General features: G+C 43.5%; 1 protein-coding gene across 5 annotated transcripts in view; it reads right to left on the bottom strand.

The window, feature by feature from the left end:
- The window catches only part of PRKCD (protein kinase C delta), a 138,286-nt gene that overhangs the window by 24,270 nt on the left and 99,350 nt on the right, over window positions 1-14,666 (bottom strand). For all 5 annotated transcript variants that reach the window (XM_075005111.1, XM_075005114.1, XM_075005113.1 and 2 more), the window contains 5 exons: window positions 6,485-6,641; window positions 5,874-5,905; window positions 4,982-5,067; window positions 4,010-4,139; window positions 2,853-2,953 (listed from right to left, as the gene is read on the bottom strand). In XM_075005111.1, the coding sequence (XP_074861212.1) occupies window positions 2,853-2,953; window positions 4,010-4,139; window positions 4,982-5,067; window positions 5,874-5,905; window positions 6,485-6,641 (506 nt within the window). The remainder of the gene's footprint in view (window positions 1-2,852; window positions 2,954-4,009; window positions 4,140-4,981; window positions 5,068-5,873; window positions 5,906-6,484; window positions 6,642-14,666) is intronic.

Genomic DNA, 14,666 nt, shown 5'->3' with positions numbered 1-14,666 from the left:
TGCCGCGTAGTTTGCCATTCTCAATAATAAGGTAGAGGAGAAGTAGACCTTCTTGCCGAACAGCTCTAATATCTTAACATCTTTATTTGACCCCCCTGATTTGTACTGAGGTGTCTTCAACCTCTGCTGGGATGATTCGACCACCAAAGAATTGGGCTGTAGGTGGCTAAACAGGAATTCCATGCCCTTGGCTGGGACGAAGTATTTCTTATCTGCCCTTTTATCGTAGGTGGAATAGAGGCCGGAGTCTGCCATATGTTAGTGGCTGACTCCATAATGGCTTCGTCCAGTGGGATAGCGATTTTAGATGAAGCTGGGGGGTCTCAAATTTTTCAGGATGCTTCTCCTGTACCTCTGCTATTTGAATATCCTGCGTGTATGCTACTCTTTTGAACAGCTCTTGGAATTGTTTAAGGTCATCCAGAGGGGAGACATCCCCGGGGACAATTGCCTCATCTGGGGAGGATGAGGAGGAACTGCTGGGATAACCCTCCCCCAAGTCCTCTGGCTCCCAAGTTCGCTGGTATGCTTGCTCCTTCGTGGGCTGTGAAGGAAACTCTCGGGACTCTGGACCTAACTCTCCCTGGGACAGCTGCGTTCCTCTCCCAGAGTGAGAGTGGACACGGGAGTATTGGCGAGGAGTGGGAGGGGATCTACCCCTGGATCTAGACCTCCGATGTCGGTGTTCAGCATGATGAGGACGGCCATAACAACATGGACAAGAGCCTGGTGATGGAGACCTGGACCACGATCGGAGAGCGTACCCGTGATGTCTAGGAGAGCGGGATCTCCGTGATGACATTGATAATGGTGAAGCTGGTTTGTGATAGTACTTATAGGGATCCATGCCCCAAAAGGGTGAAGGAAGCCTGAGCCAAGGCGAAGGTGGTTGGAGGAACAGAGAGGGAGGTCCAAAATAAGCGGGTGGAGTTGCCGTCCGGCGACGCAGCGTGTGTATCTCGGGGGGGGGGGGGGGGGGGGGGGCTGGGAGATAAGGGCATCGCAGCCTTGTCTGGAGATGGACTGAGGTGCCAGGTTTTGGCTCTAGCTTTCCCCCGCCCCTGCAGGGTGGGCGCCGCCCCCTTCCGTGCCGGGGATCTCGGCCCCGCTGTTGGCACCACGCTCGGTACCGTCACAAGCGGTGCCGCACAGGTAGCTTCCTCCGGTGCTGCTGGGCCCCGTGCTGGGTGCCCCTGCGCCGTCGGCGCCGTGATAGCCGGCGCCGCCGATTCCGGCGCTTGCCGCACCCTCCGTGCTGACTGCTGCGAAGTCGGAGGCCCGGCCCCGGCCACGTGCGCAACCGCGCTGCCGCTTTCATCAGCCCGCGGCTGAGGGCTCTGCATTCCACTTGTCCTGATCGATGGAACCACCGGCAAGGATCGAGCCGGAGAGAGTTTATTGTTCTTTTGCACAGAGGGGGTCAAAGACGCTGCCTTCCTTTTATGTGACCCAGAGGGCCCCTCTGTGTGAGGCTTCTCCGGCGGCTCAGGCTGGAGGGCCTTATCAAACAAGATCATTTTGAGCCTCATCTCTCTGTCCTTCCTGGCCCTGGCTGTAAGCTTAGCGCAATGCGAACACTTCTGGGTAACATGGGACTCCCCCAGGCAACGAATGCATTCACTATGCCCATCAGAGGCTGGCATAGCCTCCCGGTATGACTCACACTTCTTAAACCCCGAGGAAGCCATCGCGGTGAGTCTTTACTGTTAATAGGGTACTTAGCCGCTAATCAGTGCGTTCTACAACCCAAATAACATTCACGGCCTTCAGGGTAGCGGACAGCTTAACAGCCTTCTTTGTCCGCCCCTCTCTCCTCCGTTCCTCTTCTCTCTACTATTTTGTATGCTCTTCTTTTTTTTTTTGTTTTGTTTTGTTTTTGTATAATAGTGAAAACAACGAACTAACAAGTAAAACAACTATCTTATCTGTCTCAGGCTTTAGAGCCGGAGCGGATTCCGTCTGTAGCTGTTGGCGGTTGAGAAGGAACTGGCAGGGACCGGATCGCGCACATGACCGAGGGCGCGCAAGGGAGCGGTGTGCGTCGGCACATGTGCAATCCAGTGGAAACTGCTAGAAAAATTCTGATCTGTGGCGCCGGGCGAGTCTGACACCTACTGTGGAGCACCCACAGGGACCACTTGAAGAAGAACATATGGTTATTGGTGGTTAGCACGTGTAAGTAACTTCACTGTTTAATTTCACTTTAGCAGTTAACCACTTTAGATTTTCAAGTAGTGAAACTATTGTTCTATCAGTCCTACGTTTTTAAAGGAAGTATCACACACATAAGCTTAGAAAGGGGAAGGTTCTGTTATGCTGTTCTTTCACAGCCAGTATACACTTTTCTTCTAAATGAAAGCCAGTGATAACACCCAGCTGGAACTGAAGCAACCACCAGACACAGGAAACCAAGCCATTAGCTCTGGGTACATGTTAGTTCCAGCACAAAGAACCTCTGATAAGCTAAAATCGTGGTGTATAACATTTGCATTTTCAACACTTTGTGAAAAAATACAGAGATTATTAATAAACCAGATTTTTTCAAAAATTTGTTTTCCATCATTTGTACCAAACATGGCAGAAGAAATGTTTAAATGAAACAACAAAGAAAAAATGCTCTTGGTGGGATTAAAAAAAAAAAAAATCAGTAGAATGATTCTGAGTACATGTGGGCTGCTGGGTTTTTTGGTAAACCAAACTTAAAATTTAAGTCAACATTGCCCCGCTATTTCCCTTTACAACCACTTGCAGCAGCATATTTCACTTAATGACCAAGATGATAAGGAAAGGAAAATAAATCTTCCTTCTTGTGCTTCTAATACAACTACTGGAATGACAACAGTGCAACATACCTGGCTAACTTGATTTAAAGCTTCTGCTAATAGTTTCTGGTTGATTCCACATAGATTCGCTACTTTCTTTTCACATTTGTGATGCACATTCATGCCACACTCTAAAAGAAAGGACAGGATAGCAATGTGAACTTCATGCAAAATACTGTGAAACAGCAGATCCACCAGAAAGGGTTTTTGGTTTTTTTTTTTTCTTTTGTTTAATTTTAATTCACTGCGTCTATTCAGAAACTTTTTGATAGTCTGGATTTGGGAATGAACACATTGCTCTTTTAATTGATTTCAGCCTTTAATAAAACAGCAATTCACATTTTAGCTCTTCCCATCCCCAACTCACTTAAAATGCAAATTACCTGAATCACGCCAAGGCACACAGATAAAGCTCTGCTCACCTGTTTAACTCAGTTGGAATTTTGGCCCATTATTTTACAAATTGGAAAGAACATGTTAATTAAATTTTATCATTCTGGTTGGAGAATTATGATGTGAGATGGAATTACAGTTAACATTCAAAAAATGGATCTCCAGTCTCAGAGTATGAACTCAGTTACTGTATAACAAATAAATCCAGCTTTATAGCATCTGGGGACTGCTGGTCCCTAATAGTCTCAAAAAATAATTTATCTTGCTCCTGATTCTTCTACAGCAGTGTTTCTTAAACTTTTTAAGACCTTGGAACACCAAACAATATTTTTATGCAGAATATCTACAGGAAAAAAAAAATCAAAAAACAAAAAACAGCAACATATCCAGCAAAAACAAAATGAAGTAATTTAATCAGGTATCATGGAAATGAAGAAGTAACATTGTATCTGGTTTTAATAACAGAAAATATACTCCATTGGTGTATTTTATCAAATGCTCAAGGCACACCTGTGAGTTGTTCATGGAACACCAGTGTTCCACAGAACATAGTTTAAGAAACACTGCTCCATAGCACTGCAATAATCAAAATGCACATTAATAGGCACAGCTAGTTTTTAGATGAGCTTTTTGTGAAACACAAACACACACACAAACTCAAGCACAGCCACAAATAAGGTTTGGGCACACTTCACCAACAATTAGTTTTTCTGCAGAATACACCCTGGGGCACTTTACTTTTCCCCATTAGCCATAAAAGCCAAGACTCAAAAAGGGCAGAAGCTCTCAAGTACCTTCACACTTTAAGCCTTGTTTAACTAATCCCCAGAGAAGGCTGCCACAATGGTCACAAAAGGTGGGACTCATGTAATTGTAAACTTTAAATCGATGAGGCATGTCAATGTTGAAGCGCTCCTTCTGAAACTGAAGACAAATTTACACAAATAAATCACCTCAGACATTACGGGGCTGATATCTTGAGTTCTCTCTTACATGTACACACAGAGGTTTATATTGCAATATCTCATTTAAAAAGCACCCACAACTGAGTACACAAAGGCGTACAGTCTCTGAAGAAAGTTAACAGGCTGAGTTTGGGTGAAACATGCATCTAACCAAGGAGAAAAACTAGATCCCTACTGGCAAATTACAGTTGTTTCAGCCAAAAAGTTGACTGTAGTCACTAGTCTACCTCAGCAGACATATCTCTCGTGTCACAAATTTAAATATTATGGACATAGAGCCCTGTTAAAGGCACTTTGAAAATAAATAAAATGCAGGTATATGGCATTCTAGTTGCCCTGACAGCAATGAAAATTTACAATTATGAAGAATATCACCCAGCAGCTTAGCAAAGTAAGAACAGTTCTCTCAGTGCACTGTACAAACTGCAGAAATATATACCACTTCTTACTTGACCTGAACCCCCATCCTAAGGCCTCCTAAAGAGATAAAGCTTTTGAAGGATGGTCTAAGTTCAACAAATTCGAGCTGTTTTGTATTGTAAAACCCCATATCTGTTACTACATAATTTGACTCTTAAAGAATTAAATGTTTACTTGGGAAAAAAAAGTTTCTGTGAACCAAATGTACATGCTTTGCCATATCCAGAGTTTCACCCATGCTCCATCTCCATAAAATGTCTGGGCTTGTAAAGAGTCATCATTAAGCAGGAAAGCACCTCCTAAATGGATCTTGCTGTTTCCAATCCCATTCTCACTTCATATACAATCATATATGCTTAAAGAAAATTTCTGAGCTCTTACCATTGTGTCTCTGCTGTTGGCTGCAGTACCAGTACATCGTCCAATGATTTTATCAATACATTTCTTATGAATAGCAGCATTGCATTCTTCAAGAGAGAAACAAAAAAGAAAATGACCCTTCTGTTAGATAATGCAGAAGATTAGGTGCTCCTCTTTGGAATAGTCTAACAAGAAACATGCTTTCCCTACAATTTACAAGAATCAATCCATATTTCTCAAGTTAATGTGTCTTTCTCCAAGCAAGCGAGGAAGTTCTAAGAGGCTATTTTCTCTATTTTTGGATTGTGCGCCATTATTTCTAACCCACCAGTTTCTCCTGTACGTGACGCCACTAAGCTCTGAGGGTGACGTGGAGGAGGGGGTATGGGATCGCTATATTTGCAAATTTTGGAAACAAAAGTACTTTGGCATCAACTGTTGCAAACATATAGATGTACTGTGACTCCAAGGTACTGCTCTCATGAACTACATTAGGAAATTAATCAGGGCTTTTTTTTCCTGGTTGGAAAAAATGCAATTCTCAAACTCTATTTAGAATAAAGATTTCCTACGTGTTCCAATATTTACTGAACACCTAAATGGAACTGCTGGTCCCAATTTTTTGCAGTTGTAACTGGGTGCAGCTGTTATCTTCAAGGACATTTCACCCATTTATACCAGCAGAGAATATGGCCCATTAGCTTATTACTCAAAGCTTAAAAAATGGAGAAGTCAGTCATTTCACACTGAGTTACAGAGCCCTATGTTAGCACTGAACACGTTAGCATTAACATTCTTATTTACAAAGTTCTTATATGAAATGTCTGCACAGTGTATTATCCAGGTTACATATATAGCTCTCTACAGAGTAATATTAAAAAGTTTGTCATAGTTACAAAAGCAGTCAACTCACGTCTACATTTGTATCCCTGCTTGTTAAGTCCCCTGAAAAACAAACACCACAAAGAGAAAATCACAGAGGTAGAAAGTGTCACTCTAAATAGCTGTCTTGTTCAAAACAGACCCTTTTAGTTGCTTTCATATGCTAGAGACTCTGAGTTTGAATATTTATGCAGCTTAATCTATCAGTCCAGGTCCTGCTATTCTAAATGTTTCTCAATCAATTGGCTCCCGCTTCTTCTTCATCTCTAAGGAAACCCTGCTATCATTTCACCAGTCCTCCCCTAGAAGCTTTGAACATCACTGCCCTAATCTCCAGGCAACCCTTATCAGACATATTCCATTGAGAGAGACTCATGCGTTAAGGGCCAAATCTTGCTCCCACTAAAGCTGATGGAAGCTTATGATAGGATAATGTGGAAAAATGTGTGTGTAGGGCAACAGTACTACAAAATAAAATACACTGCTTCCATTCAATGTGACAACCTAACCTGTATCATCATCAAGGGCTACAGACTGATTTACATTTTCCATCATTTCTTAGTCTCTCTGAAACAAGTTGTCTTGTACTTATTTCACCCTCCAGGAATATATTTGAGTTTACATATATTGTTTCATTCTTACCAGACAAAGTCTTTACAGACAGAACAAAATGTGGGCTGTCCAAAAAAGGTGGCAATAAACTCATGGTTTTTGATGTAGTGGATTTTGGCTTGCTTGATAGCTCCTCTCCTATTGATAGTCACAATCCCCTCATCTTCCCTCACCGACTGCTTGCAATCTAGGGAGAAACAAATAAGAAACCATTTTAAAGTTATACCAGTCTGTAATGAAAATAAATTAATCTTCCTGCCCCAAAGTTATAATTTAGTCTAATAATTAATTTTAATTCTCTCTCTCTCATGCACAGACACTATTCTTAACCCAGTGATCGGGAGGCATACACATTTGTGTTCACATTATGAACATGTTTGTATTGCTACTTGCAGGACTCTATAGGGTGCTGATGCAGAGGGAGGATAGAATGATGAAGTTGTTAAAGTGATTTACAACATCACACAACACTATGAAATAATAAGAAGACACCAGGTTTTAGATCCAGATACATAAAACATGATGTGACAAAAAAGGTCTATGTTCTACATGGTATCAACGTCAAGGGATTTTTTTTTTTGCTTGCTTTACTTAAGTGGTAACCTTGAACACTTTTTCCTACTACTGAGTGCATTCGCTGGCATTGTCTTGAACCAAAACTGCTGTGTAATATACATTAAACGAAAGTGAAATGATGTACGAGAAGCTGAACAAAGAACAGGCCCTGCTGTTTCAAGTCAACAAAAAGGGGAAAAATAGCAAGGCCCTTGCAGCTTCAGAAACACACCAGAGGAAGTGAGATTCTCAGATGCTCCTGATATTCCCTTTTCTGGTAAACATGAGGTATGTTTCAGTACTTCTGCAGTTACCCAAGCAGACGCAACTGTATGGCAGCTTTGAGACAAGGATCCTACACTACTTTGGTGAGGAGTACAAACCAAAATCCTGAGCTGCTAACCTAAGTGGATCACAGATGTGCCGAAGTGACCTTATTACTACTCATTTCCACGAGGGAGTGAACAGAATTCTGAGTAAAGTGACCCTCTTACCTATCCCTTAAGTGATGCTTGTTCACATTCAGCCAATGTTTTTTCTCCAAAATGTAAAGGCAAAGAAAAGATACTGGAAGGGGAGGATCCCAGTGAAGATGTTTTAAACTAGTTATGGCAGCGTGAGAAAGTCTGGAATGGCTGTACAGCTGCACAGCCGGCTTCAGAGAAGAGGTTGTTGTTGCAGGGAGGGAAGCCGGGAAAAGTTGCTCAAAAATGACCCCAATTGCGGAAAAACACAGCTCAGCATGGAGAGCCAACCTGTTGTTCAATGCATTCAGAGATGCTCAGGGCTGTTCCAGGGGGAGGATGGGGCCCAGGGCTGTCCCAAGGCAGGGGGTAGGGGGCGGGACTCAGGGCACCTCCCCCCCCAGGATCCAGCACAGGCCTCCGGCAACACTCTGATGCCGCTGGCCCCGCCCTTTCCCCACTCCACTCTCACCCTACCCCCAGCCCCCTCCCTCACCATGGGGCAGGGCGCAGTGATGGACAGCCTGCTCTGCTCTGGCCTCCCAAGCCCCACTTCTCACCACAAGTGGCTGGGAGCATCAGCCACTTCAAAGGGCTCAGCAGGCCGGGAGGCAGGTTGCCATTTGCGCTGTGTGGTGCAGGAGAGGGAGGGGGAGGGGGAAGAGAGCTGACTTGCTGCTAGTGCCTGCCCGGGCTATCCTCCCCACTCCCATCTGTAGGATGGCTGGGGCGACTGCAGTGGAGCTCCCAAAGCATGTGGCTTGGGGCAGCCACCCCACCTCATCCTCCGGTGATGCCCATTCACTGCTCTGTGGCTGGAAGGACTGTGGAAATGATACAGAGGCAGGAGACAGCTGTTAAATGTGCAGCAGCTGTAGTCTGGGATGCAGAGAATTCCACAGAGATGGAGTGAGGAGAAATCCAGGTGGAAACAGACAAGGGGTAAGTGCTGTACAATAAGCATCAGTAGGTTTCTAACACGCGTGAGCCTACATGCGCACTACACACCAAGGCTGTGCTGCCCTGGTCATGGAAACGTACTTGTGATAGCGCTCCTCTGATCGAGCATGCAAACAGAGCAGGGTAGCCACAGTAGCACTGGCTGTGGTGCACAGGCTAGCTGCCTGAGCCCAGGGGGACATATTCGGGGTGACTAGCCCATGCCATGACTACTACAGCCCAGGCTGGCATGTCTATGTTATTGCTTCTAGTGGCCTAGCTCCAATGGCAGCTTGTATGAGTGTGGCTCGTTAAGTAGGGAATTCCACCCCTAGCTAGCAGTACAGAGGTACAGGTTGAACCTCTCTAATTCAGCACCCTTGAGACCTGACCAGTGCCAGGACGAGAGACTTTGCTGGACTACAGGAGATCAATAGTTACTAGCACAAGGGTCTGTAACCAAAACAGTGAGAAGAGCCTTTTTTTCCAAATTCAATTACAACATCAACACTTCAAGAGCCGCAATGCATAGGACTATTAGACAGTCCTTCATAAATAACGCCAAACCAGACTTTTTATAACCCCTATTTTAAGAACAGCGCACAACACAATGTTTTGTACCTGTTAGAAAGTTTAAGTTACGTTCACCCCTAGACTGGAGAGCAAATGAGCACAAAACGCTGCGTCTGGGGACAGGCTCTTAAGCAGGAAGGAGAAATGTTTGCATCAACCCTCCACCTCCCCTCCCCCTCATTGCCCCCCAATGCTAGGCTCTGCCCCCCTTGGCCTCCAAACCCGCCCCCCACCATCTCCAGGCTTGACAAATCAAGTACATAGGACTGAAGGAAGGGGGCGAGGGGTGGGGGAACGTTAATTGTCCTGTCTGAGATCATTATGAGCATCAAAGGAAGGGACAGAGTCCTTGTAAATGCATGAGGTAATTGTTATTCTAAGTTTACTTTCAGCATCATTAATGAAACTGAACTGAGGAGTAATTAGATCTATTGGAAAATAGTAACAGAGAGGAAGCCGTGCTAGTCTATACACTATCAAAACAAAAAGCCGTCAAGTAGCACTTTAAAGACTAGCAAAATGGTTTATTAGGTGAGCTTTCGTGGGACAGACCCACTTCTTCAGACCATAGCCAGACCAGAACAGACTCAATACTACTTGACTGCTTTTTCTATTGGAAAATAGTTTTTGACAGCCAGACTGGACAAAATAACCAATGCATATCTACTGCAAGCCATAACTTTGGATGATCGCATATCTCAAAACCCTGGTGAAGCATGACATTACTGTTTGCCATTAGAGCAGGGGCTGTCCTCCCTGCACTTAAAAAGGAATCTAGAAATGACAGAACTTAGGGAGAGACACCGTCCTAAGTCCTGGTGCTGTATCCCTGCCCAATAACAGTGTGCATTCACACCTACAACCAAGTCAATCATAGGTAAGGCCCTACAAAATTCATGGCCATGAAAAACACATTCCAGAGAGTGAAATTTGGTCTTTAGTGTGCTTTTACCCTATGCAATACAGATGTCATGGGGCTGAAAAGCATTTTTCAAGTAGGGCCTGGGTGTCTTGGCCCAAGAGAGAGTTGTGGGGAGGTCACAAGGTCGTTTTGGGGGAGTTGTACTCTTGCCACCCTTACTTCTGTGATGCCTTCAGAGCTGGGGCCCTGGAGACCAGCAGTGGTTGGCCAAGCACCCAACTCTGAAGGCAGCATCACCACCAGCAGCAGTGCAGAAGTAATGGCAGCAGTACTGCAACACCTGAAAAGTAATGTTGTGATTCCACACACACACCCTGCACAAGTCCTTTTGTGGTCAGGTCTCTTGCAGCTACAACAATTACATTTTAGATTTAAATAGCTGAAATGATACAATTTATATCTTTAGGACTGTGACACTGACCAAAATGGACAAGGAATTTGGTAGGGCCCTTCTCCTACAGCAGGATTTAGAGTAACCTGAACTAGATTTCTGATTTCACTGGAATGAGGAAGCACATAGCAGAAATCTATCAATCTTAGAATAAAGGTCAGATCCAGTTTTATAAGTAAGGTGAGGAAGAGGCAATTAATTGTCAGAGCAACACCAGGCATTGGAGTCTTGTGAAAAATTTTGGAGCCATTGGGTTGACACTATCGATGTTTGATCTTTGCCCACAGGAGAAGTTATTCCAGAACTCACACCCCGATATTACTGATGATGATACATGTAGTAAATCACACAGCTGCTCCAGGAACAAGATTAAAATAACTCAGTTCTGCTGCTCCAATTTATCTTCCTGAGAGCGCCAATCAAAGACTCGCCCCAACAGCAACACTATTTCCCTTGCAAGCCATGCCACCCCACTGCTCAATTCTGCTGAGCAAGCAGTAATTTGAAATACAGACTCTTATGAAATCATAGAATCCTAGGGCTGGAAGGGACTTCAGGAAGTTGTCGTGTTCAACCCCCTGCCCAAAGCAGGATCAACCCCAACCAAATCATCCCAGCCAGGGCTTTGTCAAGCCAGGACTTAAAAACCTCTACAGATGGAGGTTCCACCACCTCTCTAGGTAATGCATTCCAGTGCTTCACCACCTTTCCAGTGAAATTGTTTTTCCTAATATCCAACCTAAACCTCTCCCACTCTTTGAATGCTTCAGAAAAATCACACTCTGAAAAGTATGTGCAAGTATGCAGGATGCTAAAAGAACCTTAAAAATAACTCTGCCATAGGTAAGGAACATTTTGGATTCTCAGATGCATAAACCAGATATGTCCAGGAGGGCGATTAAACCAGAATTATAGCTCAAGGGGCAGAAAATGGTGCTAAACAGGTTGCTCTCTTTTTGGGCCTGTATTTCAATAATTTTGCCCAAAGCACAAAGAAAATACAAAATAAACTAACACTTCTTAGGCGGCGAGTCGCATGAAGATATAGTTGCAATATAAACTATTATTGGAAAGAATATTTTCACCTCTGAGCTCCAGAGGAAAGAAGGGAGTTTAAACAACTGTTGCTTGACTGCAGCTGAGAAGATAAGACTGCTTCACAATGACACCCAAAGTAAACTCGCTAAGATTGCCGTATTGTCCTTTTCAATTCTATGTACTTTTAAAACTTTTAACCCACTTCAAAAAGTGGAGCTGTCAGAGGGGAAGGAAAATTTTATTTGTGAGCGGAGATTCAGACACCAGTAGCGGGCGGAAAGAGTAGGCTGTGGAAATAAGTCAGAATTCCAAATAGTTGAGGGCAGCACTCAAAAATGGGAATGTTTGCCCTTCCCCAAAAGCATCAAGTCATGGGAAATGCAACTGAGACTTTCCCAGACTAGTTCCTTGAGCTCTGCATGTTCCACACGCTTGGTGCATCTACACTAGGAACTAACTTCGAAGTTAACTCCGAAGGTAGGCACTACATTGAAGTAGCCAGCAGAGAGTCTACACACATTTTTTTTTTCCCCTTACTTCAAAGTTAACTTCATAGTAGGGAGCCCAACTTCGAAGTCTTTACTCCATTCCCAGGAATGGAGTAGTGCCCTACTTCAAAGTTTATCTTTGAAGAAGGGTGTATGTAGATGCTCTACTTCTAAGTTGCTTAAGTCAAAGCAACTTAAAAGTTATTTTTGTAGTGTGTAGACAGCCACTATGGAATGATAACATACGAAGTGCACGATCAGTCATTATGTTGCTGACGGTGTCAGAAAGTCCCCCACAGTCACAACAGTAGTTCCTATATAGATTTTCAGCCCTGAACACTTTGTCTGTTACATTTAGCTTTTCTGAGTGGTTTCTGCCGAATAAATAATGAGAAAATATGAAAAATATTTAACATTTGTTATTCAATTATTTCATTTCCTCCTCATAAAATTGTAAACAGTTTTATTAATCAGGAGTTAAATGTGAATACACAGACATAAAAACAGAAGAAGTATGTTCTCTTCTCTGAGCGCACAGTTTTTATTTATACTCCTTAATGCCTATTCTGGCTTCTGGGTATGTCACAGGAATTAAAAAACAAGTAGCACTTCATACCATTCAAAATCTAGGATGTATTTCTGGAGCCCCCACCCCAAACAATGTAACTAGAACTAATCCAATTGTGATGACAATTATGCCCATACCAAGAGCACTATTTCTCTCAGCCCATTCATTCCCCAATGCTCAAGGAAAAGTCTTGGCCAGAAGCTGACAAACCAATATTCATAGAGGGGTGTGTATAAATGGGAGGCTTCAGTGCTCAATATATTGATTTGTTCACTACACAATATGGGTTTGGAGGGTTTTTTTGGAAGCTTATAAATGGGAAAGCAAATTGTGGGATTTGAAAAAATAGTGACCTAGCTCCCTATGTTCATAGTGTGGATTTACATGAACAGGCAAAATCCAGTTTTGTGCTAAATGGCAGTCATTTAAGGGACACTGCCAGTTCAAAATGAATATATTGCTACCACATTCCCCCCCATGTTACTACCACCATGTTTAATTTTAAAATGTACTAACGCTGAAGTTCACAGTGTCCCTTTGAGTATTCTGTTGCATTGTCGGTCATTTGTTTGCGTTAACGAAGCCCTCTGGGCCTGATTCAATAAGAACACTCATCTAGAAGCTTTGCACAGCAATACGCATTTCACCTGAACTGCATTTCTTGCCTTGCTCTTTCAGCCCAGAGAAAACAGTTCTTCTACCAAGCCTTACAATTTGTATGCCTGCTGCAGACACACATGCCCCCGCACAAATAATTATGTGTATAAAAGCTACTTGAACAGGGGAATCTTTCCAGAACTCGAAATTTAACAAAATTGTAAATCTAACTATACACCTGCTACTCCCAATATATTGTTAAGTTTTTTTAGCATAGTAAAAGAGAGGTAGCTGTGCTAGTGGGTATTCTAACAAATTGGGTCTGCCCCACAAAAGGTCATCACTTACATTATTTTGTTAGTCTTTATGCGCTACATAAATGCTATTTTGTTGGTTTTTTTTAGTATGTGAGTTGTTAAAACAATGTGTTCACATTTACTGTGTCACCATCACTTATATTCTTGTTCTGTGTTCTTGTTTCTTTTCTCTGCATTGATTTGTCTGTTCAGTGAGTACTCGTGGATTTGGCTTCGATGACCTTTGAGGTTTCAACACCGCAAAAATTCGGCATTTGCTTACTAACACGAGCAGTACCCTCTTGATAATTACTTTGCACATGACATTCAAAATAAATCTACACTAGCCCTAGGAAGTTACAACCTTTTATATGAGTAATCCTCCTCCTATTGCCTCTGGAACTTTTAAAGCAGTGGTTCCCAAACTTTTCAGCATCATGCCCCCCTTTTGATTTTTGAGAAACCCTCATGCCCCCCCCACCTATTTTTTACCATGGGCCAGCCACCGCAGCCACTTGCGTGAGCCCCTCCCCTCCCCTCCCCTCCGCCAGAGCCAGGCACTGCTAGCCCCTCATCTAACCCCATCCTCCTCCCCCCCAATCTACACTCAGTCACTTTTGCAGAAGGCAGCTAGCTCCATGTGGGCCTTCGCAGGCTGCCTGGTTTTTATAGCGGCTGTGCTGGGTCACCCACGTGAAACAGCAGGGGCTGAGAGCTGGAAGCAAGGGCCGGCTTTTTCTTCAGGTGGGGGAAATGGCTGGGGAGGGTGGGGCTGCGTTGCCTTGCCACCTCCCCTTGGAATTTCTTCATGCCTCCCCAAGGGGGCACACCCCCCAGTTTGGGAAACCATGTTTTAAAGAGAACATATATTTAGACGTTTCTGCACTTCCACTGAAATGGTAACCAAAGGAGTTAGTGGTAAAAGATTTTTTTTTCCCCTTAAAAGCTGTCATAATATTATGGGAATGCTGTACTTACATCTACCTTTGAATGTGCTCTTAAGATCCTGCTTTGGGTTAAAGTTAGGGGTGCCAAAGCACTTTTAGAAAAAAAGACAGAGGAAGGACACCAGTGTTTTTAGCAAACTGCCTTTTAAGCAGCGGGGCAGGGGAAACGGGCTCAAATGGACAACTCTGCAATTCATGCACTGATACCACAGTCATGTATATAAACCCTCTATTCACTTGAGAGAGAGAACTGAAGGTTCAGTTCAGTACTAGACATGTGATAATACGATATCTCAGAGTTATTATTCTCCCCCTGAGATATTAGAGATTCGCCCCCTGTGAGATATTTGCTCTCCCTCTCACCTTATAAATTATAGAGCAATTTTCTCACTTTTCAGGGATCATCATCATGATTTATTATTTTTCGATTGAGA

The sequence above is a fragment of the Carettochelys insculpta genome, chromosome 11 (genome assembly GCF_033958435.1).
Source record: "Carettochelys insculpta isolate YL-2023 chromosome 11, ASM3395843v1, whole genome shotgun sequence".
NCBI classification, from domain to species: domain Eukaryota; kingdom Metazoa; phylum Chordata; order Testudines; family Carettochelyidae; genus Carettochelys; species Carettochelys insculpta.
The sequence above is the reverse complement of the archived record's forward strand: the minus strand, read 5'-3'. Positions and strand labels throughout refer to the sequence as shown.